This window comes from Quercus lobata, chromosome 4 (assembly GCF_001633185.2).
Source record: "Quercus lobata isolate SW786 chromosome 4, ValleyOak3.0 Primary Assembly, whole genome shotgun sequence".
Classification (NCBI taxonomy): domain Eukaryota; kingdom Viridiplantae; phylum Streptophyta; class Magnoliopsida; order Fagales; family Fagaceae; genus Quercus; species Quercus lobata.
Window position 1 is genome coordinate 89,835,333 of NC_044907.1, and position 27,195 is coordinate 89,862,527.

Here is a 27,195-nt window from a genome sequence, read left to right on the forward strand (position 1 = left end):
TTTTCAGTTTCAGTTTTCAGTTTTCAGCTGTATCCAAACGGACCCATTAAGTGCCCGTTTGGTTTCAGCTGAAACCTGTGTTCACGTTTTGTGTTTTTACTTTTTTTTTTTTTTTTTCCTGCACTGTTTCTGCTTTAAGGGGACAAGAGTACTGTTCACATACTGTTGAGCACTGTTCATACACTGTTTGGCACTGTTCACAGGTTAAAAAATATTAAAAATGGGTCCCACGATACTATTCACACATTTAAAAATAATTTTGCTACAGTGTTTTCAGTTTTCAGTTTTTAGTTTCAGCAACAATAAGTTCAATCCAAACGGACTCTAAGTAGTGTGTCCTATTCATTTACTTTGATTTTCAGTCCCCAAATAATTCTATTAAAAAAACATGGAGATTTTATGTTGACTTTTTTATTAATTTTGAGTAGATTATCATAGCTGATTGTAAAATTGGATTTTCATTTCTCATTCATGATCAAAATACTAAATAGAAATTGTCATCTTATTAAAACCCACAACCTTCTTGTAATAATTCCTATCCCTTTTCTTACGTTATCAAGGTTTAAAATGGTGAGCTAACGATTTTTATTTTTATTTTTGTGAATTGCAGAGACATGAAACAAATAGAAGAAATTAAATGTCTTTAATAATGCCTGGATTAAGCATGGGATTAGGCAGGTCTACCTGATCTATTATAATATTATGCTAGTTTAATATCCCTTTTTGAATGGATCAATGGATGATATTCTTTCACTTCTAGTGTTGGAGTCGTGATTTTCTTTCTCTTCTGGTGTTGGGAGTGTTCTTCATGTACTGTACTTTGTTCTACTACTATAATGTGTGATTGTGTTTGTACTAATAATCCAGTCAATTCCTAAAAGCCGTTTAAAGGAAGGGAATGCATCAAAGATGCCATGTTACATAATCTAGTGTGCAAATAAAAGTGGATCTTTTGTTTAATTTCCCTTTAAACTTAATGTTTTAGATTACATTATCTTGTTACTGTAGAGAGTATAACAATCAATCTAAATTTCAATTTATTATGTAAGACTTTAAATAAACACTTAAAAGAACAATCACTTTTCACTGCCTAGAATTAATTCAAGGATTCAGGTTTAAATATATATTTTATTGAAAAATAAACAAAGGATACAATCTATTCAAATAACAAAAGGTCATTCGGCTATCAAAATTACTAAGCCTAAAAGAAGCCCACTCGACCAACAAAACAAACCAAAAATACAGAGTTAACCTGTGCATTAATAGCACAAGCTAAACAAACATCTGTGAACTATGAACAGGAGAACACTTGTTTAAGCAATCAGCCTTCCAAGCACACAGCAACATTACTGCCGAAATTAAAGATCATTGAGCCGTGGAGATCAAAATAGAATTGTTTAAGCCCCAAAGTCAGCAAAGAATCCTGTTTAGAGTGGAATTAGGGAATTTTGCTTTGAACTCAAGGTTGCCTCTAACATCTTTCTCTATTTTTTGACAGGATTTGCTCCTTAGTTAAGATTGGGCCATAGTGGATGATAGCCTTCCTTTGGCACCAAATATAACATATAGACGATCAACATCCAATCTTACATATGGATGCTGTAAGTCCCTTCCCTTTGAGGTTCCTAACAGCCCAATCCCCATAAACATGTGTCCGGAAAGATCACTAAATAAAGAAATGGCTCATGCTTTCAACACAACCCCTGCATAGCACACAAAGAGTGTCACTTGTGTAACCCCATTGGGACAGCCTACCTCTAGTGGTTAATTTATTCTTGATCACCAATAAGCCAATGATAGCATGCTTTGGTATGGTAAGGTTGAACCACAAGTGCTTCCATCAGTCCACTGCCTCAGCCTTACGCCTTATATGTGGCTGCACAAGAGAAGCAACCTGACTTGGTGACAGTACACTTAGCCTTATCCTCTTCCTTTAGATCTATGAGACTTAATTGGCTTCAAATTATGACTAAATCCTCAGATCTAGTAGGCTTCCAAACCAAAGTTCTATTTTTTAGGACTGAATCCACCTTAATTAGCCTCATAGCTAATTGATAATCCTATATATTTCCAAATTTATGTAGAAGTATTCCATCTGGGTGCCAACGATAATGCCATAGGAAGATTCTTTTCCCAAGTCTAACCCAATTTACAGCAGATAGATACTGTATCTTATAGACATGTATGCCTAGAGTTTGACCTCTTGTGGCATTCATTCTTAAGACACAGAATGTGGCACAAAAGAATATATTGAAACGTGATTTTTAATGCTTCCATGTATACGTGCAAGCAACAGAGAGAGTCAGAGAGATATGCATTAGGAAAAATAGCTTAATAAACAGAATGGTATTAAAAAAAAAAAAAAAAATTTAAATAAAAACCTCATAAATCATGAAAAACGATTGATATTGGAAAGTATAGCAAGTAGTAACAAGGCTTCTTCTGCCAATCGCTTCACGCCTGCTGAGCAAAACATAATTAGAATACGATTTGTTTTTTTTGAGGCTTCTTCTGCCAATCGTATAAAACTCCATCAATCCATTAGCATCAACCTTTGTACGTTGAACGGAGAAGTAGACGCTTCCATATTATGTAACTTCTAACTAAGTATACGGGTGCAGCTAGGTGTGAACACGGCTCATCAGACAATTTGTTTTCGAAATCCATCTACAATAAATTCCATTCCAAGATGTATTTCATAATCCACTACCTACACTGAAGTTTGACCCAGCTCAATCTTCAAAATCAAGCTCAATCAGCCCAAGCCAGCCAATGAATATACACTGTTTCTAACTTAATAAATTTGTATTCACAATCCAGCCAGTGAAACTCACATTACAACCTTCAAACACAAGCTTGCATTTTATTATGTTTTAGGGAATTTAGGGATTTTCACATAAGACACACATATTGTACTGTTGTTTTTGAAAATGCTTTGTATGCAATCTGGGATGCTAAAAGTAACAGCGTATAAAGATCTATTGAATTTGCATTAATATAAGTTATAACCATATATATTTCTTTGCGCTGAAAAAACAATGTGGTTTATTGTCATGAAAAGTGAAAACAGCCTTGCCTAATGGAAATTGGAAACTAGTACGTGAACTATGCTAGTTTAGAAAACAGACGTGAGATTAGGGAGCAAGAGAAACCGCAAATTCAAAAAAAAAAAAAAAAAAAAAAAAAAAAAAAAGGGTAAGCCTTGATAAAAGGGAAAAGACAAAAAGTGAAAACATGGAGTGATTGAAGAAATATAGGAGAGTTGAAGGCTTGAAGCAATTCACTAAATACTCGGTTTAAAAATCAATTGGAGAGTGGTAAAGATATTTTTTACTGAGTTGTCCGATTTTGTCTTTAATTAATAATATGAAATAGGTTTCATGAAGCTTAATTAGTCTTTTGTCATTGAATAAGAGATTAGTGGTTGCACTCCTTTTAACACCAAAGCTCAATTACTAGCTCTTGTTATAGATTTAAAATACTATTGTATCTATCAAAATAATAATAATAAGAAGAAGAAGAAGAAGAAGAAGAAGGAGAAGAAGAAGAAGCAAAAAGAAAGGGAAGGTATTAAAAAAATGAGTAAATACCTAACAAAATTGGAGCCCCTTTGTTGAGAAGTGGGCTTCTTCTTTTCTTTTCTTCTTCTTCTTCTTCATTTTTTTTTTTTTGGGTGAAATGTGTTGAGAAATGGGCTTCAAACGACTAATATCACAATGATTTGGCCCTGCCCCACCAATAATTTACCCTTCAAACACTTCTTACCAAACCCACCCCAACACCAATAATAACTAATGGAAAATACTAGATTTACAAAGTTTGATATTGAAATGTGTTTGGCCGTGCTCCACTATCAATTTACCCTTCAAACACTTCTTACCAAACCCACCCCAACACCAATAATAACTAATGGAAAATACTAGATTTACAAAGTTTGATATTGCAATGGGTTTAGCTGTGCTCCACCATCAATTTACCCTTCAAAAACTTCTCACCAAACCCACCCCAACACTAATAATAACATACAAAAAATGCTAGATTTATAAATTATTTTAAACAAATTGTTGTTAAGGTAAGTGATTATTAATAAGTAAAATAGTGATAATAGTTTATGACCGATTGTTGTAAAATAATACATTACTAATAATAGACACTGTCAAAATTTTTATCGATTGCTTTAATCACAGCTAGTGAAAATTAATTTTGACATAAATCAGAATCCCAAATCGAAGTTTAGTGGACGTAAATTGTACTTTTTTTACAGTAGTGACTTCACTGGCATTGCCAATTCAAGTGAGGTTTATATTCTTAATTTATATAGTCAATTATTCTACTTTTATTTTCTTGCAAGCACATTAATTTATTAATACTAACTCCAAGAAAATTTTATCAATTAAAGATAGTATCACGTGTGTATATATATATGTGGGGGGGGGGGTGTAAAAGACCCGGAGGTCCATGTCAATGTCCACATTGGGCCAAGGGCCCAGTCCAAGGAAAAACCCCTCCTCGGCCATAGGAAGAACCCTCCTCGGCACAGATGTAGCCGAGGACAAAAGGGGCAACCTGCCACTAGTAGTGACACTCTAGATCATTCCACGGAACAGGAAAAGTACTAAAGCAGAAAAGGACAACGGAGAAAATGGAAATGTCTGCGGGAAAGGCTGCCATTATTGCATTCAGTTTCTTCTGCCTGACATAGCCATACTTTTCTGCCTTTACAACCACTCCCAACAACTGGAGGGAAGGACTGATGGGACAAGTATCTACCCTAGGAACCCCATTCAGGAGGAAGGAAACGACTATAAAAAGGGTGTGGAGGGAGATAGAAAGGGTGGGGCAGAGACCCCCCAACACATCAGGGGCACCAGAAAAAACTCCTCAGATTGTGCTGAGGACCAGTCCTCTCTGGTAAACTCAGTCCATCTTAGCTTGATCGTGAAGAACACCGTGTTAACCGTTGTCCATACACTAAAGCTTAGCTCTTTGGTCCACTCTTTACAAATTCATTGTATTGGGCTCTAAGGTCTCATGCATCTTGGGCCTGGGCTGAAAAACATGACTCTACAATATCATATATATATATATATATATATATATATATATAATACACTATAACATTTAGCAAAAAAAAAAACCTATTACAACTCTACAAGAGTGTAGAGTAGCCAAACTTTCACTAGCTTGAGCTTAAAACAAGGTAGGAAAATGTTTGTGTAGGTCAGCATTTTAAAAGCGTACAATTTGCATGCACAACATATCTATAAGAACCTATATTATATAGAGAAATGTTATGTCTATAATATTTTCATAACAAATTTTATGTGGCAGATTGTTACTTGCTGTTATTAGTAGGAAAAAAATAATTTTAGTTGTGGATTCAAATTAATAACCTGTAATAACCTGGCAACTAAGATTTGTTGTGAAAGCATTATAAAAATGTTGTGGATGTAGCACTTCACTATCATATAAAAATAAATAAATTAAAAATGTATCCATTTGAGCATAAAAAGTGGTACTCAATGTTTTCTGGGCATGTTGAATGTTGCAAAATGGAAACACAGCTTTCATGTTACTCCTGGTTAACTTGACAGGTTCTCATATGAGAACCCTAGGTGATTCCCATCAATTGCCACAAGTGCCATAGCTTAGCTTTCGTTCCAACTAATCCCAAAATTATGGACATAATTACTTCTAATTCTACTTAAGATTAAGTAACAAATCCAACTAATTTAATACATTACCCTCTTCTTCCTTCCATTTCCTCATACCATATATACCGTTGTTTTAAAAGTCTAAAGCAAACTATTAAAACATTCCTAATGCCATGCATTAAATCTCATGTTCACAATAGTCATTCAACAAAAACCAATACTAGAACATACAAAGTTAATTTTAATTTTATCCAATGTACATGCTAGTTGGAAAGTTGTATGAATTTTAACATTATGATATTCTGCAGCATATAAGGATTATTCAAATAAAGAAAACAAAGAACAATTAATTTTTCATAGATAATTACGGTTTCTAATGGTAACCTTTTTACATTACTTATCAAAATAATGATAATTACATCATTGTACACTTTTTGAAAATTTGTACAATATTGTTGTACACATTTTTTTAGTCTATAATGTAAATCTTACGTTGATAATACAATGTAAACAATAATTTTCCAAAAACAATTCTAAGCACATGTAGACGTGCTGCTAACCCCGCAGCTCAAACTCTTTCTCTTCTAAACCCCTAAACACTTTGTACATGTGGAGGTGCCAATTCAGATACAAGACCCTTGGCTACTTTTGTTTAGTTAATACAACATAAACTAATAATTTTTCTAAAATTTATCAAATGAAAATACCATCTATTTTACTTTTTTGGACTTATTTGACAAATAGTATTTAAGGTACTAATCTATATATATATATATATAAAACCGAAGCTTTTGGAGCTTCCACAATTTTCCACATCAGCACAATATTAATAAATAAATAAAAACAAATAAAAGGCAAAATAAAACTTTTCTAAAACCCTATAAACTTTTCTCCCCCAACGCTCCCTCAGTCCTACGGCAACCCACCTTTCATCCAAAGACACGCCACTTCCTCCATCAAAAACACAAATTCCTCCATCAAAAGATTCAAAACCCACCATACCCACAATCCAATAAATATCTCCTTCCTTAGACCCACGGCAAAACCCACCTTCCATCCAAAGAACACCACTTCTACCACCAAAAACACAGATTTCTCAATCATTAGACCCACGGCAAAACCCACCTTCCATCCAAAGAACACCACTTCTACCACCAAAAACACAGATTTCTCAATCAAAACCACCATATACCCACAAATCAACAGAGATTGTTTTTGGCCAATCCCCTTCTACTCCCTCCAAAATGCAGACCCACCCACAACCGCAAGCCACAAACCACCGCAGACCCACCAACAACCGCAAGCCACAAACCACCAACATGCAACCTCAACAACCCACAAACGCCACTGAGAACAACGCACCCCAACCCTCCCGTCGGCGATACACCATCACACCCAACCCACCCGTCGAAACCGGCCCAAAGGTAACTAAGTTTGGTTAGAAATCCGTGTTTTTTTCATTTATTTTTGTAGATAAGTTTTGGTAATCAAATTGCTTTAGAAATCTGTAACTATAAACATTAGGACTCTATAACCAAAAATATATACCCGTACTCATAATGTATTTTATTATTTAGTTATATATATTATGCATTATACTAAATGGTTGATTTTCATGTTGGATTTTCTCTTCCATTCTCTGTTGAATATATACTCTGCCCCTTTTCACTCAGTTTTCTCTCCCACAACCCTGTCGGCACCTGGGTTTCTACCCCTATCGAATTTTTATTTTTATTTTTGGTAGCTAATTTGAGTTTGGGATGAGTTTGTAGAGAAATTCAGGTTTGGGTTTGAGAATATCTGCTTATTCATGGCTGTATTTTGATTGAAATCAGAGAAGCACCCAACACCCGAGGCAGAACAATCCCACTTGAATGGTTGCCTTAGTCCCTACTGTTAAGTGAATCCTACCACAGGTCCATCTGTGGCAGAGGGTATGGCTTCCTTTTCAGTTGTCATCATTGGCCACTTGGCCTCACCAGGTCTATCTCTATCTCTCTTCAAATTTAGACTCTCTGTTCTATAAATTTTTTCCCTTTACAAGATATATTTTTATGGTGGAATGCTTGTGATTAAGATGACTGATATTTAGGTAATTGTTAACTGAAGCTTGGTTTTATGTTTAGTTTAATTGTTTCATCTCAATACTTTCATTGTTTTTATTACTTCTTTATTTGATTTTAAGAGTAGCATCTACATTTTTGAGGGGTTTTGTTTGATCCTTATTTTTTAGTTATGCTAAGGTTTGTATTTTTAATTTTGGTATAACCATGGAAGCTAAGATCCATAGCTATCAGCCTACTACTGACTTTTATTTTTTGCTTTCTACCATGCACATCGAAGGACCAAGTCCATAGAGTTTAGAAGCTATCTACAAATTCCAGCAATAGCAAAGTGCATAATTGAAAAGGTAGAGCTATGTTTTTACTTCTTCCATATCTATTTTTGAAGTATATTTTGTGCAAATATTGGGTTATTTTTCAGAAATAGTTTACTTATTTTACCCTTTTGTTTTTACAATTTATTTTAACCCTGTCAAAAAAAAAAAAAAAAAAAAAAAAAAAAAAAAAAAAAAAAAAAAAATTACTGAAAGTATTGTAGAAAAATTATTTTCATAATTAACTTATACAATAAGAAAAAGAAAAAGGAAAAATGAGCATTTTTCAAGTCACTAGTAAAAAACTTTAAATGCCATTTTTTCTAATTTTAAAAAAAGGGGTAGATTAAATTTTATGCCTTTAGTTTGGGACGGGGACGTATGGTAACATTATGGTAAATTAATTAATTAAGCTAAACGTCAGCTTGGAGTCCTTTCTTTGTAAATATGGAAGGAAGGAGATGATGGGAATGAATAAACAAATAATATTTAATTGAATTAGATATGTAGTATTGAAGTTGAATTGATGTAGGTGCACACCGAATATAAATGACTAAATTAGAAAAAGTGAAAAAAAAAAATATATATATATATATATATATATAAATATATATATTGTAAGGACTCAATTTGTATCGATCCCAAACTCGTATTGGATTCGAACGTTAAAGGCCCAAACAATAAATTTATAGAGCGTGGATATAGAAGAACTAGATTCACTTCAGAAGAAAAACGATTTAACTTAACGTTTCTAGATGGATTAATACAAATATTACTATCAATTTATCCTTGAAACAAGCTAAGTTCTTTATTTCGCTAGATTTTCTTCTAAGCATCAGTTGTTTAGAAGTTCTCTTCCCTTCTCTCAATGTATTCTTCCACGTTATATACCGTCCTCTTGGTGTCATCTTCACCACACACGTGTAGGTTGGATTCGAGGGATCCCCTCCTGTCCCATCCAACACTTCCTGGAACTTTCAACCAGCAGCTATAAGGCTGCTTCATCACTGTTCAGGCATCACCTCCACATTAATGCGGCAAGAGAGTTGGTTAAGAGACAATTAATGTAGAGGCAGCAGTTGTTAAAGATATTTGTTTATCTTTTCTTTGTTACCCTTGGCCCCATGTCCCACCTTTGGTGGTAATGCAACTTCGAATTATGTTTGTGACAATACGGCGTTCAGTTTATCTTCGGACACATGTTGCCAAGAAAGATTTTGTCCTCGGACGAATACCGGACCCATCTCATATGATATCTACTCCTCTTTTCATTTGGTTCCCCTTATAACCTTATGTGGGCCTCCTCGGATGGTTTAACGTCCTCGGATGGGCCATAGGCCCAGTTAACACGGTTTTAATAATTATTGATTAATTGGCCCCCACAATACCCCCTCAAAATCTTGCTTTTCGACTCCTCGGGAGGAAAGGTTGATTTTGATGTCCCCAGCCCATATCTTTTTATGTTTTGGGCATGCTCCTGACGCTTTAGCGTCTTGAGCGTAGCAGCATTAAATTTTGGCGACGCCCCTGTCTCCCACGTTCTACGATAAGATGTAAATCGAACGGTGGAGGGTTTGTCTCGTTTCGCAAGCGGGAACTTTCCCGCTCATAACCTCTGGACGACTATAAAGGAATTTTCAAATCAATTCTCTTTCTTACTTTCAGCGATCACATAATTCTAGAGCTCATACACTGAACCTGTCTTTCTCCTTTTTCATCGTTTTCCTGTGCATCTACAAATACTAAAATCTTGTCCGAGGACCCTCTTTCCAACCTGTAAGTCTTCTTAAAATCTTTTCAGCTTTCATCTTAAACTCGTTAATTTTTCTATGAAACCCTTTAGGAAAATGGGGAAAGTGGGTAAGTTTTGATGTCTGGTTGAGTCCGAGGAAGGTATGAGAAGTTTCCGCGCTAAGTATAGGATCCCCTCAACAGTGGGTATGAGGTACGCAGCCCAGGGGGAATGGGTCGGTGCTAGAAGAATAGGGGAAGTGGTTATTCTCATAATTGCCTTCATAGAAGGCGGGATTACCATCCCCATGGGTACTATTACTAGGAACTACCTTAGGTTCTTTAGGTTATCCCCAACTCAGTGTGCCCCAAACATGTTTAGGGTCCTGGGAAGTATAGAAGCCTTGAATGAGAGAATGGACCTAAACCTGACCCATCATGACGTGAATTGGGTGTACAACCTCCACCATTTGAAGGGGCAGGGATATTATCTCAAGTCGAGGTATCTCACGGTGAGGCTAATTTAGTGCCTTCCCACTTCAAACAAGAACTTAAAGGAGGATTTCCTTATCTTTTCTGGGGAATGGCATGATGGTTTGCCATGCCCCGTGGAGGAAGGAGAACCAGGTGGGAATGCCGCCATAGATTCATAACGTTCGATTTATACATACATATTCCCCCCCCCCCTTTTTTTTTGTTCCGAGTCTCAGTATTCTTATCCCTAATGACGCTTCATTCCAATTCAATGATTTTGCATATAGACGTTCTACCAAGCCCAAACTTAGTTTAGTTAACAAAGCAAGTTTGGATCGGGTATTGCAAGTCGAGATATACGTGAACGAAACTGACGGCCAACTCCGGGCAGCTTATCTAATCCTCAGATACACCCCCCTCTCGTTTGCTTTCCAAGCGCCGAAGTGTGTGATTAGAGCCCGCGATCCTTAACTTCACCGTATTAACGTTGCTTACCAGGGGTTCGTCATTCCAGAAGGTGTTCCACTTTCTAAGGATACCTCCAGCACAAAGCCCCTTTTTGTTGTCACTATCTCAACAGGAGCCTCTTCATCCCAGCTTGCCCTCAGGGAAGAGGAAGTAGAGGAGAAAGAAGAAGAAGAAGAAAGAAAGGAAGAAGAAGAAGAAAATCCAGAGGAAGTTGTAGAACTATCAGACTTCTCGGACGATTTTGGGATTTTTGATCAAACTATACACTCTGAGGAAGATCTTGACGAGATGGAAGTACAAAAGAAGCCCCAGAGAAGTCTAATTGAGCTGATAGAGAATCAGTCTGGGAAGAGTGCACCGGGAAAATCAACGCAATCCTAGATTCCACCTTTTCCCACCAGGTCTCCTCATCTCGCTCCTCATCAACCTCCCCAATCGGTCAGAGCTGATGCTGCCTAATTGAAAAGGCGAAGGGAGTAGAAAGGGAAAGACATGGTAGATGCTAGAAAGTCCCGTCCGATCCGCGAAGAAGATGCCCAATGAGCAGCAAAGCAGCAGAAGACTAGCCATCCTCTTCAGTGAGGCCAGGAGAGGTCTGACATTCAACCTCTTGAGCCACAAGCATGGCTGCCAGCACCCATGCACAGTGGGGAGCCCCTACGAAATGATGCATCTATTAGGGACTTCAACAGTGGCATTGGGTGCCACATAGCCTCAATTATAGAGGAGGCTTTGTTGCTCCCAAAGGATATGGCTAAAATAAAAAATGTAAGGAAGAATGAACTCATCCTGAACAATAAAAGATATTTGGGAATGGTATAGTGCTAACCCTCTTCTTTTTCTTTTGCGATCGTTACTCACTGATGTGTACTCTTTACTGACTATAGTGTTGATTTCTTCCTTTCAGGTTATCCAAAACACTTTTAGACTGGATGAGATGTTCAATAACTGCTACAATCAGTTAGAAGAGGAAAGGAAGAAATGGTCGTCGGTCGTACAAACTTTAACAATTTCCGAGCAAGACTTGGCAGAAACAAAGAAAAAATTAGTTACTGAGGAGCAAGCTCGCAAAAGCGCTGACTCGGCCTTGGAAGGCTTTCAAAAGCAAGCCGAGGACCAGAGAAAGCACTTGCACGAAGCTAATGAAGAATTGAAGGCTGCCCGAGAGCAAGTGGCAGTCCTTAAAAAGCACTTGGAGGAAACCCAAAAATTGAGGGAGCAAGCTGAAAGATCCAGGGAGGAGGCCGAGAGGGCAAAGGTTGAGATCGAACAGGCAATGAACGAGGCTGAACAAAAAGGTTACGACCTCGGGATGGCTAAGACAGAGGAAACCCTAAGGGCAGAGGTGTCAATGGTGTGCCGCATTTACTGCGCCAAAACTTGGAATGAAGCCCTTAATCGAGCTGGGGTTGAGGCTTCATCTGAATTAAGGAAGGCAGAGAATGTGTTCTATCCTACAGCAATCCGTGCCTTGGATCCTTCATCCGCTCAAGTCGAAGACACTCCTTCAACCACTAATCCTAATCAGGAGGTTTTGCCTCAAAATCTTCCCCTCGTAGGCCAACCAGAACCAGCTAAAGAGACCAATGCTCCTCAAGAAGTCTCCTTGGACAAGACTGCAGCAGCTTCTGAGGCAGGGGTAGCCTCTCAAGGTTTTCAACAGGATTTGGATTCCACAGTCATGCTAGCTGAGGGAGCTACTAAGGATAAAGAGGGAGTCACTACCTCGGAGGAAAATAAATCATCCAACCAAGCTCCCAAGCTCCAAATTAAGTTAAAAAAATAGGTATTATTTTGAAATTTGATTAGGACTTTTGTAAGGATTTTGTTTCTATTTGCTTATTGCTGTTGCCGTTTTATCTTATTTTTGTACTTGTTCACTCTGTTATCTTAGCTTGAATGGATTTATCTTGATTGTCTTTCGTTTGCAAGAGAAAAAATAACTTACACTCATTAACAGTTGGCGGTTATAATGGGTGATAAACATTAATACTGTGAGATCTCAGGGAGACATTTTGGATACATATGCATTCCTTCTAATAAATTGAAACTTAAGGGAATGTTCAAAAGTTGAATAAAGTTGGGTCTAAAGAACTTCAGTTTTACGTTGAATAATGTTCATAGGCTTATTGGGGCTTATATTTTCAATAGATAATTAAAAACCTTGTGATCCTAGGATGATATTTGAGAATTTGTTATTCTAGAATTCATAAGCCCAATTGGCACTAGTATTTTAATAGCGAGTGGTTGTATTAGTTTCCGTGGAACCCACTCAGTGATCCAATAGACTTCACAGGGTATTAATTTCCACTAAGTTTGTGGCTCGAGGACCCGACATAACTTAGTTTCTATTTAATACTTCATAAGATGCCATAGGGTATTAATTTATACTAAACTTGTGGTCCGAGGACTTGACATAACTTAGCTTCTATTTAATACTTCAATAGATGCTATAGGGTATTAATTTTCACTAAACTTGTGGTCTGAGAACCTGACATAACTTAGCTTCTGTTTAATACTTCAATAGATGCCATAGGGTATTGATTTCCACTAAGCTTGTGGTCCGAGGACCTGACATAACTTAGCTTCTGTTTAATACTTCAATAGATGCCATAGGCCATAGGGTATTAATTTCCACTAAGCTCGTGGTCCGAGGACCTGACATAACTTAGTTTCTGTTTAATACTTCAATAGATGCCATAGGGTATTAATTTCCACTAAGCTTGTGGTCCGAGAACATGACACAACTTAGTTTCTATTTAATATTTCAATAGATGCCATAGGGTATTAATTTCCACTAAGCTTGTGGTCTGAGGACCTGACATAACTTAGTTTCTATTTAATAATAGATGTCATAGGGTATTAATTTCCACCAAACTTGTGGTCCGAGGACCTGAAATAACTTAGGTTTTGTTTAATACTTCAATAGATGCCATAGGGTGTGGAAACACAAGATGCATGATTAGCATAAATTAAAAGAAACCCAAACTAGATTACTTTTATTAATAATAATACCTCTTGAGATTATTTACATTCCAAGGATGAAGTACAACTTTTTCATCTAGGTCTTCCAGATAATAGGCTCCTATTCCGGCTACTGAAGTAATCCGATAAGGCCTTTCCCAATTAGGCCCCAATTTTCCCCAAGCTGGATTCTTGGTGGTTCCCAGAACTTTTCTTAACATCAGATCTCCTACCACTAATGGTCTCAGCTTTACATTAGTATCATAACATTGCTTGAGTTTATGCTGGTAGAAAGCCAATTGGACCATTGTATTCTCCCTTCGCTCTTCGATCAAGTCTAAACTTTTTCCCAATAGCCCATCATTATTGTCCGAGGAAAATGTACTAGTCCTTAACGTTGGGAATCCAGTTTCTAAAGGGATGACGGCCTCGGCTCCATAGGTCATGGAAAAAGGAGTCTCTCCTGTTGATTGTTGAGGCGTTGTTCGATAGGTCCAAAGAACATGTGGCAATTCCTCCACCCATTTTCCTTTTGCATCATCCAGTCTCTTCTTAAGTCCATTGACTATTACTTTGTTAACAGTTTCAGCTTGCCCATTCCCTTGAGGATAGGCCGGAATGGAATATCTATTCTTTATACCTAAGTTTGAACAGTATTGCCTAAAGGCCTTACTATCAAATTGAAGGCCGTTATCCAAGACAAGAATGCGTGGATTTCCAAATCGCGTAACAATATTCTTCCAAGTAAACCTCTTAACATGTACATCTCTAATGTTAGCCAAAGGTTCAACTTCGACCCATTTAATAAAATAATCTGTGCCGACCAGCAGATACTTTTTGTTTCCTAAGGTTTTAGGAAAAAGGCTGACAATATCTAGCCCCCATTGAGCAAAAGGTCAAGGGCTGGATAAAGGGTTAAGAATTCCTCCAGGCTGGTGGATGTTTGGAGCGAACCTCTGACACTGGTCACATTTTCTAACATACTCCTGTGCTTCCTTCTGCATATTTGGCCACCAATATCCTTGAGTAATGGCCCGGTGTGATAGGGACCTTCCTCCTGTATGACTTCTGCAAATGCCTTCATGCAGCTCCTTTAGGAGTGACTCTGACATCTGAGAATGTATACAAAGCAGGTACGACCTAGAAAAAGAGCGTTTGTATAACTTTTTGTTCTCAGCTTCTATTTTCTCTTCGGGCAAGGTGTTACTTTTGAGGAATTTCAATATGGGATCCATCCAGCTCGGCGCTAGATTGACTTGTTGAACCTGAGGTATGTCCTTTCCAGGTGGGGTGGGGGTATATAAATCTTCGATGATTATCACCCGAGGAAAACTCCGTGTTGAAGAGGTGGCAAGGGTTGCCAGGGAATCGGCATGAGTATTTTCACCTCGAGGGGTATGCGACAAGTCAAAAGATTCAAATTTCGTTTGCATACGCCTAACTTGACCTAAATATCCCAGCATTCTTGGATCTCGGGCTTCCAGTTCTCCTTTCACTTGGCCTACTATCAATCTTGAATTCGAGAATAATTCTGCTACCTTTCCGCTCATTTTCTGGACATACTCATTCTCATCAACAAAGTTTCAAATTCTGCTTCGTTGTTAGTAGTCGAGAATCCCAACCTCAAGGATTTCTCAATGATGATTTCTTCAGGGAATATCAGAACTAGCCCCAATCCTGCCCCCCGTTAGTTTGCTGCTCCGTCCACATATACTCTCCAGGAGGAACCACCGTGTGTGGAGATCAGACCAACCGACTTTTCATCCATGTCACTTTGTTTCATGTTAGCTTCTTCTAGACACTCGGCGAACTCAGCTACCAGATTGGCGAGAACTTGGCATTTCACAAAGGTGCGAGGCATATACTTGATGTTGAAAGCACCTAGGATTGTGCCCCACTTAGCAATTCTCCTAGTATAATCTGCACTTCTAAATATGGATTTGAGAGGTAGCTGAGTTAAAACAACCACAGTATGGGCATGAAAGTAATGTGAAAGTTTGCGTGTTGCATGGACCATCGCCAAGATGGCCTTTTCCAATGATAAGTATCCCACCTCGGCTTCATAAAGGGACTTACTTACATAATAAACTGGTCTTTGGACTCCACTGTCTTCTTGCATTAAGACAAAACTAACTACATGAGGGGCAACTGCCAGATAAGCAAACAGGACCTCATCCACTTCAGGACTAGACATGATACGCAGCCTGGACAGGTACTCCTTCAACTGCTAAAACACCATAGCACACTCCTTAGTCCATTCAAATCCTTTCCACTTATGCAGTAGAAGGAAAAAGGGACGACACCTCTCGGCCAACTTGGAGATAAATCGGTTCAAAGCAACAGTCATTCCAGTCAGTTTCTGCACCTCTTTCAGATTCCGAGGTGCTTGTAAATCGTTGATGGCCTTAATCTGATCTGGGTTCACCTCAATTCCTCTATGAGTCACCATATACCCCAAGAACCTCCCGGAGCCTACACCAAAGGAACACTTTGAAGCATTCAGACGTAGCTTGTGCTTTCTCAGTATTCCAAAGATGTTCATAAGATTTTCCACATGCTCGAACACCACTTTACTCTTCACTATCATATCATCGATATAGACTTCAATGTTTCTACCCAGTTGTGGTTCGAACATTTTAGTCATCATCCGTTGATAGGTAGATCCTGCATTTTTCAAGTCAAAGGGCATCACTTTATAATGATAGTTTCCAACAGGGATGACAAAAGTCGTCTTCTCTTGATCGTCTAAGGCTAGCGGTATTTGGTGATATCCTTGAAAGGCATCCAAAAAACTCATCTGAGGATGACCAACGGTTGCATCCACTAACTGGTTTATCTTCGGCATGGGGAAAGGATCCTTGGGATAAGCCTTATTGAGGTCTGTGAATTCCACGCACACTCGCCGCTTTCCTGTCTTCTTCTTTACCATTACTGTATTGGCTAACCATTGAGGGTAAAAAAATTCTTTGATAGCCCCAGCCTGCTTGAGCTTGGCTAGCTCACTTCTGACAGCTTCGGCGTGCTCTTTTGATGGTCGTTAAGGTGGCTGTCTTTTTGGAGTAATGGAAGGATTCACGTTTGATGAAAAATGAAATTCGGATCTACACCTGGGGCTTCATATGGGCTCCATGCGAACACATCTACATTTTCTCTAAGGAATTCCAGTAATCGCTCCTTTTCCTGTAAAGGAAGTTTAGCCCCAACCTCGAAAAATCTTTCCGGATCGTCAGCAACAATTATCCTCTCCAAATTTTCACACTTTACCTCGTCGGCTGGTCCATCTAAGGGTAATGCTGGGGGTTTTAATTGCTATAATCCATTATATGTGGTAGCCGAGGTCTTTGCCTTTGGCCGATGCTGTATAGCTGCTACCAGGCACTGCCAAGCTGCAACTTAGCTTCCTACTATCTCTAATACTTGGCCTCCAGAGGGGTACTTCACCTTCTGATGTAGAGTAGATGAGACTGCTCTCAAGGTATGAAGCCAAGGTCTGCCCATAATGGCCGTGTATGGAGAGAAAACATCTACAACAATGAAGTCCACCTCCACCACATCCATACCAGTTTGCACAGGTAGTCTGATTTGTCTTTTTCGAACGACTATCCTCCCCTCAAAACTCACTAGAGGGGAACTGTAGGTTGCCAAGTCCTCAGGCTTCAAACCTAGTCCTTTAACCTAGTCCTTTATACAAATCTGGGTACATTATATCAACAGCACTACCTTGACCAATCATCACCCTTTTTACACCGTATCCACCAATTCTCAGCGTGACCACCAAAGAATCATCATAGGGCTGTATGGTTCTAACCTTGTCTTCATCCGAAAAGCCCAAAATCAGGGAGACGTCCACCTTGGCCCTTTTTGATGCCTGGCAATACTCCTTGGTTAGAGGTCGGAACACTGACAGTACCCTAAAAGGACAAGATCCAGTCCTCCCTAGGGCGACAACAATAACGTTTATTATGCCAAAGGGGAGTCTTGAAAAAGCGTCCCCACGCATCTCTGAGCCTGCTTGTCCTACCCTACCACTGGAATGATGCAAGAATTGCTTCAATTTCCCTTCTCGGACCAGCTGCTCCAAATGATCCCATAAATTCTTGCAATCCTCTGTCATGTGCCCATGATCCTGATGATAGTGGCAATAAAAATTCTGGTTGCGTCTCTTAGGCTCTCCTGCCATCTTGTTTGGCCATTTAAAAAAGGGCTCATTCTTTATTTTCTCCAATACCTGCTGCACTAGCTCCCGAAACACTGTATTAACCACCTGGGTGCCAGCAGAACCTGATTGCCCAACGAAGTCTTTCCGAGGTCGGTTACTATTGTAACGGTCCGACCTGAAATCCCTCCTCTCTTGAGGGATTACCTTAGTCTTTCCTTTTCCCTGAAATTAGTCTTCTTCTACTCTTCTGTACTTGTCAATCCTATCCATCAATTGGTGTACAATGCTAACAAGTTTACGAGTTAGAGATTTCCTTAAATCATGCTTGGCTAGAAGACTAGCCTTGAAAGTACTTATTGCCACATCATCATGCTCTCCCTCTATCTCATTAAACATTTTCCAGTATCTATCTGAATAAGTTTTAAGAGTCTTGCCATCTCGCATGGACATAGACAGCAAGGATCCCAAAGGCCGAGGAACCCTACTGCAAGTGATAAAGCGAGCGCCAAAAGCCCGGGTAAGCTTTTTGAAGGATTCAATAGAGTTGGCCCTTAAACCGTTAAACCATCTCATCGCCATTGGACCCAAGCTTGATGGAAAGACCTTGCACATCAATGCCTCATCTTTGGAGTAGATAGTCATCCTTTGGCTAAAATGGCTAACGTGTTCTACTGGGTCTATCCGACCATCATATAGGGTGAATGTAGGCTGGTGGAATCGCCGAGGAAGAATCGCATCTTCTATATTCCTTGTGAAGGGTGATTTGGAGACTTGGCTTAACGCTTTGTTCATGGCATTGTTCCCCAAGCCCCTACGAGGCGGGCTTTTGCACCTACGTCGATGGTTGTGCTCCTCTTCATAAGAAAAAGTCTCACTAGGTGGAGTTCTGGATCTCCGCCTATAACTAGCTCCATTCGTCTCTTCGGATGATGGTTCGGAGCTAGGCGGGGAACGTCCTCGTCGGGCGTGACACAACTCTCTTTTCAACTCGTCAATTTCACGTTGCAGGTCTTTGTCATTCTTTGCATGGGAAACATGGCTCTTCTCACGAGAGTGACTTTTGATGGTATGAGTTGTGCGCACACTCCTCTCACGGCCTTTTCTCCGTTCGGGACTCCGATGTGGATTACCATGCTGGGAACCTCTTGACTCTGCTTGGTGTGGGTTGACATCTACCTGGTGTGGTCTTGTTGCGTAGCGATGTGGACCTGCTTCCTCTATCATGAACGTTGAACCTGATTTCTTTTGATCTAAATCAAGCTCTCCCCACAAATGGCGCCAATTGTAAGGACTCAATTTGTATCGATCCCAAACTCGTATTGGATTCGAACGCCAAAAGGCCCAAACAATAAATTTATAGAACGTGGATATAGAAGAACTAGATTCACTTTAGAAGAAAAATGATTTAACTTAATGTTTCTAGATAGATTAATACAAATATTACTATCAATTTATCCTCCAAACAAGCTAAGTTCTTTATTTCCCCAGATTTTCTTCTAAGCATCAGTTGTTTAGAAGTTCTCATCCCTTCTCTCAATGCATTCTTCCACATTATATACTGTCCTCTTGGTGTCATTTTCATCACACACGTGTAGGTTGGATTTGGGGGATCCCTCCTGTTCCATCCAACACTTCCTAGAACCTTTAACCAGCAGCTGGAAGGCTGCTTCATCACTATTCAGGCATCACCTCCACATTAATGCGGCTAGAGAGTTGGTTGAGAAACAATTAATGCGGAGGCAACAATTGTTAAAGATATTTGTTTATATATTCTTTATTACCCTTGGCCCCATGTCCCACCTTTAGTGGTAATGCAGCTTCGAATTATGTTTGTGACAATACGGTGTTCAGTTCGTCTTTAGACACATGTTGCCGAGAAGGATTTTGTCCTTGGACGAATACCGGATCCATCCCATGTGATATCTACTCCTCTTTTCATTTGGTTTCCCTTATAACCTTATGTGGGCCTCCTCAGATGGTTTAACGTCCTTGGATGGACCACAGACCCAGTTAACACGGTTTTAATAATTATTGATTAATTGGCCCCCACATATATATTTAACTGTTGAATGGTTATTCAATTAAAATGAAAATGGTATTATTATATTCATAGGTTTACATTGTACCATCAATGTAAGATTTTTTTTTCTTTTTGTAAATGTAATATTTACAATAAAAAAACAAGAAGTGTACAATATTGTACATATTCATAAAAAATGTATTATATTATACACTTTTGTTTAGTTAATATATACTACGTAAACTAATAATTTTTCTAAAATTTTATCAATTGAAAATACCATCTATTTTACTTTTTTGGACTTATTTGACAAATAGTATAAAGGTACTAATAACATCTACAAGGGTGTGACCCAAACTGAAACAGAGGAGTGTTGTACACTTGTATTTATTTGATCTGCGATATCATAAATCTCAAAGAATTTTAACTCAACGGATTTGGAAAACTATTAGAGACTTGCGATTTGAAATAAGATCTCATATGGAGCGCTTGGAGCTGCTCAAAAAGATCATGTCTCTTTCTCTCAACACCAAAATCAAATTGGAATATTGGAATTTAGATTTCAACTTTCATCTCTTTTTGAAAAATTTTAGGCAAAAATGCAAGATGCATCCTCTAAATTTAACCACAATTTATTTTAGTTTTTTGACTTTGTTTTCGTTCAATTAAGTCCATTAAGTTTCAATTTTATTCAATTAAGGCCTCCCCATCAATTTCCGTTAAAAGTATTTTTTTAAAAAATCATTGAAAATAATTTTTAATAATTAATTAGATTTTTTTAATTAAAAATATTTGACGAAAAAAATTGGACACTTAACAGCAACTTTTGACTAATTTAAGTTGACCCGGGGTCTTTTAACACTATCAATTTATTAAAACTGTATAGAAAATTTTATCAAATTCGAAGATACAACGTATTTTACATTTTTGGAGGCATTTGATAAAATAGTACCAAGGTACTTCGACAGTGCAAGCACCTAATGACCCAAACTTAACCGAGCCAGTACTTATAGAGTTATTTAAGATTTAAGAGTACAAATTTCTGTGTCTTGCTCTGCTTCGCACTAATATTTCACCAGCTTCATGCTAGTCCAACCAATGATGCTTCATGACAACCCCCAACTGAATAAAAAGAGAGAAACAACCAATGGCAAATGACCAATTTCATGAACCTGTTGATTTCTTTGCTCCAAGGCCTATGCACGTTAACTGAGGTTTGTTCCCTTTCACTTATTTATTTTTTTATTTTTTATTTTTTTTACTGGACTGCTTTCACATTTCATTTATTTATTTATCAATTTATTAATATTAGCGAGTTACATTTAGCTTAACTGGTAAAGTCTTTAATGGTTGAATAAGATCTGAGATTCAATCTCTGCCTATACTAAAAACTGTTGGTATCTTGGTTTGATGATAAAGAGTTATTATCAACTTATTAAGCAAATGATTTTTTTATGTCATAACTAAGAGGGCCTATATATAATACAAACTTGTGTATCACCTCTAACTTGCACTAAAATTTCACTAGTTTCCTGCCAGTTCAAACCAATGAAGCTTCACAACCCCAATTTTCCTGCATTATGCTCTACATTCCTTCATATCATTCCACTCTTTGCTGTAACCCTTCCATGCTTGCAACCTGCTACTTCTACCACTCTAACAAATAAGACTGATCATTTGGCTTTGCTCAAATTTAAAGAATCCATTGTTGATGACTCATATGGAATCTTGAGCTCATGGAATGATTCTATTCAGTTTTGTAACTAGTATGGAGTTACATGTGGTCGCCACCATCGAAGAGTCACAGCTTTGGAACTACAAGGCCATAAATTGCGTGGAACTATTACACCTTACATTGGAAACCTTACCTTTCTTAGGGTCACCGACCTAGGAAATAACAGTTTTTATGGTAAAATTCCAAAGGAAGTTGGTCATTTGTTCCGACTGCAACATCTCAACATTCAAAATAATACGTTGGGAGGAGAAATTCCAGCCAGCTTGGCCAATTGCACCAAACTTAGGGTGATGACCATAGTGTGGAACAAACTTTTGGGACAATCCCCTAGGAGCTTGGCTCTTTGTCAAAGCTTCTTTATCTTCGGGTTGCTACAAACAATTTGACAGGAGGAATCCCAACTTTCTTGGGAAATCTTTCGTTTCTCGAAAATTTTTTCGGCATCCTATAATAATTTAGAGGGAAGTATTCCAGAGAGCATAGGCCTTTTGAAAAGCTTATCCTTTTTTGCAGTTGGAGTCAATAAACTATAAACTGGACGGTATGGTCCCTTCCTCTCTCTACAATCTATCATCTATCAACGCATTAGGATTTGAAGTCAACCAACTTAGTGGGGCTCTTCTAGCAAACATAGGCCTCACTCTCCCTAATCTCAAAGTATTTACACTTGGTGATAATAAATTATATGGGCCAATCCCTAGTTCATTATGCAATGCATCTAAGCTTCAAAAAATTGACATACCCCAAAACAACTTTATGGGATCAGTTTTGTAAGGTTGAATTTATTCAATCATTTGTTGGCCTTATTCCGTGTAAAATTTACTTGTAATTCAGCAATTAGATACCCTATATTTAGGTGGGAATCATGTAAGGGTTGTGTGTGAGAGAGTGTGAAGAATTCAAGTGTGTGTACATTCAAGAAGCATTCTTGCTATTGGATCTCGCGAGTGGCTCGCAACTAATGACTCGTCAAAATGCCACACGTTTGAAGCATGCAGGAAGTTGAAGGGTCACGACAGCTGGAGCACTACAGGATAAAAAGTACAGTCTGGCCAGTCAGTTATTTCGCGACCGAAACTCGCGACTAGTCCCAGTTGCGAGTCAGTCGCCAGAACACCTTATTTTGCTGAAAAATGAGTTTTCACATTCCTTCTCATATTGTACTATAAATACCTTTATACCCACGAAATGTAGGGAGCTTCTAAAAAGAATTTTGAGAGAGAAACCCTAGAAAAAACCAAGATTGACTCATCTACAATTTTAGACATTTGATTCTCCAAATTCCTCTACTCTCACCCTCTCAATTGACATACCCTTGAGAGGTTCATTAACCAAATCCTTATCTCACCATACTCATATCTATGAGGATGTTATTTAGTGCTTGGGTAGTAGTTCAGAAAGGTTATTGCGGGATCCGAAAAGCTAAAGAAGACACAGTTAGGCTTAACCTTGTTGTAGCAAGAAGTTTGGAGAGCTTAGGTGCATTGCGTAGATTAGACTTGGAGGGTCTATTGCTATTCGTGTATCCCAACTTTACTCTTTAGTGGATCATTTCACCTCTTGGAGGGCAGCGGAGAGGTTTTTCTCCGAGTTCTTCGATTTCCTTTTCGATAACACGTGCTTGTGTTATCTTTGTGTTTGCATCTCTTTAACCCTTACTCTTACTTTTTAATTGCTGTTGTGTTGTGATTAATTATGGTTTAGAGTTGTTTATTTATTTGGGTATTACTTGTACTTATTATTCTGCACATCTATTGTTTGAGCATAAGCTTGTGTTGGCTAATTTAAAATTGGAAGTCTAAACATTCATTAGTGTTTTACACACCAAGTGAACTTTCATGTTCCAACTAATTTGGGATTTCTACAAGATCTTAAATTACTACATCTAAGTAAGAATAAATTAGGAAGGGATTTGAACTTATAATGTCTTTAACAAACTATAGCAAAATGGAATCACTGACATTTGCAATAAACCAATTTGAAGGTGTTTTGCCCAATTCTATTGGCAACTTGTCAACACAACTTCATTTATTGTATTTAGGAGGCAACCAAATATTTAGCTTGATTCTTGTAGCATTGCAAAATCTTATCAACTTAATTAGCTTGGGCATGGAGGAAATTTTTTTCACAAGTGTGATACCTACTTGTTTTGGGAAATTTTTGAAGATGCAGGGATGGTATTTATCAGGGAACAAATTGTCAAGGCAAATTCCAAGCTCCATTGGTAACCTCACTCAATTGGTTGAATTCAACCTTTGTCAAAACAATTTAGAAGGAAGCATACCTCCAAGTATTGGAAACTGCCTAAGTTTGCAACAATTGGATGTTTCACAAAATTACCTCAGTGAAGTCATACCTCAGCAGGTTTTTTCTCCTTTCTCTTTGTCACCATTACTAAATTTATCCTACAACTCATTTAGTGGAAAATTGCCTGTAGAAGTTGGCAATTTGAAAAATATGAATTTTCTAGATGTCTCTGAAAATAATTTTTCCGGTGAAATTCTCACAACAATTGGAAATTTATTGAATTTAGAAAACCTCTACTTGCAAGGGAATTCCTTTGAAGGAATCATGCCTTCATCCATGGCTTATTTAAAAGGCCTTGAACTTTTGGATGTTTCACGAAACAACTTATCAAGATTTATTCCAAAGGGTCTAGAGAAACTTTTATTTTTAAAATACTTGAACATTTCGTTCAATGATCTTGAGGGCCCACTACCAATTGTTGGAGTTTTCAAAAATGTAGATGCAATATCAATTATTGCAAACAATAAGTTTTGTGGGGGTATTCCACAATTACAACTACCAAAATGCCCCAAAGTTATAAAATAAAGAAAGTCTATTGCTTGTAGAACAATAATCACAATTTTTTGTAGGGTTGCATGTCTCCTTCAGCCTTCTTGTTTCATCATTTCTTGTTCTTTGTTAGAGGAAAAAATATAAAACTAAACCATCTTCTATAGTCTTAAAGACGAATCTCCTTCCAACAATTTCCTATACAAAGTGCTTCATCAAGCAACTAATGGATTTTCTCTCAACAATTTGATTGAATATGGTAGTTTTGGATCATTTTACAAAGGAGTTCTTGATCAAGAAGATATGTTAGTTGCAGTAAAAGTCCTAAACCTACAAAATAAATGAGCTACCAAGAGTTTTATGGTGGAATGCAATGTCTTAAGAAATGTTCGACATCGAAATCTCGTGAAGATCTTAACATGTTGCTCTAGTATCAATTATAATGGCGATGAATTTAAAGCTATTATATTTGAATTCATGACAAATGGGAGCTTAGATATGTGGCTACATCCAATAACAGATTGCAAAAATCAATCAAAAAATTTGAGCTTTCTTCAATGAATAATTATTGCAATTGATGTGGCTTCTGCATTAAATTATATGTACAATCATTTTCAACAACAAATCATACATTGTGATTTAAAGCCAAGCAATATTCTTCTCAATAGTGAGATGATTGCTCATGTAAGCAACTTTGGTTTAGCAAGACTCCTCATGAGCATCGATGATTCTTCCCTGAAGTGTACTAGTACAATTGGGTTAAAAGGATCTATCGGCTATGTTGCTCCGGGTATAGCCTCACTTATTTAGTTTTAAATCCTTAACAATCCTATAATATGTTGCTTTTCTCTTTGTCACTTTATCAAAAGATAAGAATTAACTACTTATATTTTTGAGCATATAAGCTTTTTAATATTTGTAAAATTAGTATAAACATATTAACATACTCTCTTGCTTACTATTTTTGTCTCTTATAACAAATATTCACCTAAGTACATACAAGCACATAATTAATTTTACATAAAATTTAAAATAAAATAATTAATAGCAAAAAAATAAGATTCATACTCTAAGAAATGCCTAAGTTAATTTGGCGATGGACATTTTGATCCTTTGGCTAAGCTTCGTATCTTCTTTGTATGCATTTACTTCAATCAAATTGAACATGCAGAAAAAGAAAAGAAAAAAGTAATTTGGCCCCTCGGGGTAAAGTTTCGTACATTTTCCTTCCATTGCGGAAGTAATATCATATGTCATATTATATAGATTCATTTCATTTTCTTTGAATTTGCATTCTGTAAACCTTTATCCATATTTTTCATTATAGATAGAAATTGCCTAATTTCTATCCATTCCACAAGTTGTAGAGTATGGCATGGGTGGTGAGGCATTGATTGAGGCGGATTTATATAGTTGTGGAGTCCTTGTGCTGGAAATGTTTACAGGAAGGATGCCCACTGGTGATATGTTTAAAGATGGTCTGAATCTCTATAATTTTGTTAAGATGGCATTACCAAAAAGACTTGCTCAAGTTGTCGACCCAATGCTTTTGCCAAGAAAAGTTGAAGAATTGGGAGTTGCAACTGGGGTAAAGATGGCAACAGAAAAAGATGACAATGATAATGAAATTGAAGTAGAAGAAACTAATAATATTGAGGACCTAGGCATGTTGATGTTGACATGCAAAAGTGCTTACTCTCAATTCTTAACAAGTGTTTTCATTAGTTTAGGGATCTGCAGAGACAGACCAAGTAGAGCTCAAGTAAGGGGTATTTAGTTTTCATTATAAGACTATGTTAAGTTGTGTCCTATTTATTTACTTTGATTTCATTCAGTTCCCAAATACTTCTATTAAAAAAACATGGAGATTTTATGTTGAACTTTTTATTAATTTTGAGTAGATTATCATAGCTAATTGTAAAATTGGATTTTCATTTCTCATTCATGATCAAAATACTAAACAAAAATTGTCATCTTATTAAAATCCACAACCTTCTTGTAATAATTCCTATCCCTTTTCTTATGTTATCAAGGATTTAAATGGGGATCTAACCTTTTCAAAAAAAAAAAAAAAAAAAAAAAGGGGAGCTAATGATTTTTTTTTTTTTTTTTTTTGTGTGAATTGCAGAGATATGAAGCAAATAGAAGAAATTAAATGTCTTTAATAATGCTTGGATTAAGCATGGGATTAGGCATTTCTACCTGATCTGTTATAATATTATGCTAGTTTAATATCCCTTTATGACAGGATCAATGGATTATTTTCTTTCACTTCTAGTGTTGGAGGAGTGATTTTCTTTCTCTTCTAGTGTAGGAGTGTTCTTCATGTACTGTGCTTTGTTCTACTACTATAATGTGTGACTGTGTTTGTACTAATAATCTAGTCAATTCCTAAAAGCCTTTTATAGATGCCATGTTAGTTTAGAACTTTATAATATATGGCATTATTCTAGTGTACAAATAAAAGTGGATCGTTTATTTAATTTCCCTTTAAACTTATTGTTTTAGATTACATTATCTTGTGGCTGTAGAGAGTATAACAATCAATCTAAGTTTCAATTTATTATATAAGACTTTAAACAAAAACTTAAAAGAACAATCACCTTTCATTGCCTAGAATTAATTCTTCAAGGATTTAGGTTCAAATATATATATTTTATTGAAAAGAAACAAAGAATACAATTTATTCAAAGACCAAAAGGTCATTCAGCTATAAAAATTAATAAGCCTAAAAGAAGCCCACTTGACCAACAAAACAAACCAAAAATACAAAGTTAACTTGTGCATTAATAGCACAAGCTAAACAAACATCTGTGA

General features: G+C 37.2%; 2 protein-coding genes and 1 long non-coding RNA gene across 3 annotated transcripts; 2 read left to right on the forward strand and 1 right to left on the reverse strand.

Moving 5' to 3' along the window:
• The first annotated feature begins 6,617 nt into the window (after window positions 1–6,617).
• LOC115988146 lies at window positions 6,618–8,122 on the forward strand. The gene is made up of 3 exons (XR_004091329.1): window positions 6,618–7,078; window positions 7,490–7,779; window positions 8,012–8,122. It is a non-coding gene; the product is annotated as an uncharacterized LOC115988146 (long non-coding RNA).
• A 3,221-nt stretch (window positions 8,123–11,343) lies between these two features.
• Window positions 11,344–12,490, forward strand: LOC115986127 (ankyrin repeat domain-containing protein 30A-like). Its single transcript, XM_031108984.1, has 2 exons — window positions 11,344–11,457; window positions 11,612–12,490. The coding sequence occupies exons 1-2, from the start codon at window positions 11,344–11,346 to the stop codon at window positions 12,488–12,490; spliced, it is 993 nt and encodes a 330-aa protein (XP_030964844.1).
• A 4,848-nt stretch (window positions 12,491–17,338) lies between these two features.
• On the reverse strand, window positions 17,339–17,848 carry LOC115986128. Its single transcript, XM_031108985.1, has one exon. It carries the CDS (start codon window positions 17,846–17,848, stop codon window positions 17,339–17,341), a length of 510 nt encoding a protein of 169 aa, XP_030964845.1.
• Window positions 17,849–27,195: the final 9,347 nt, after the last annotated feature.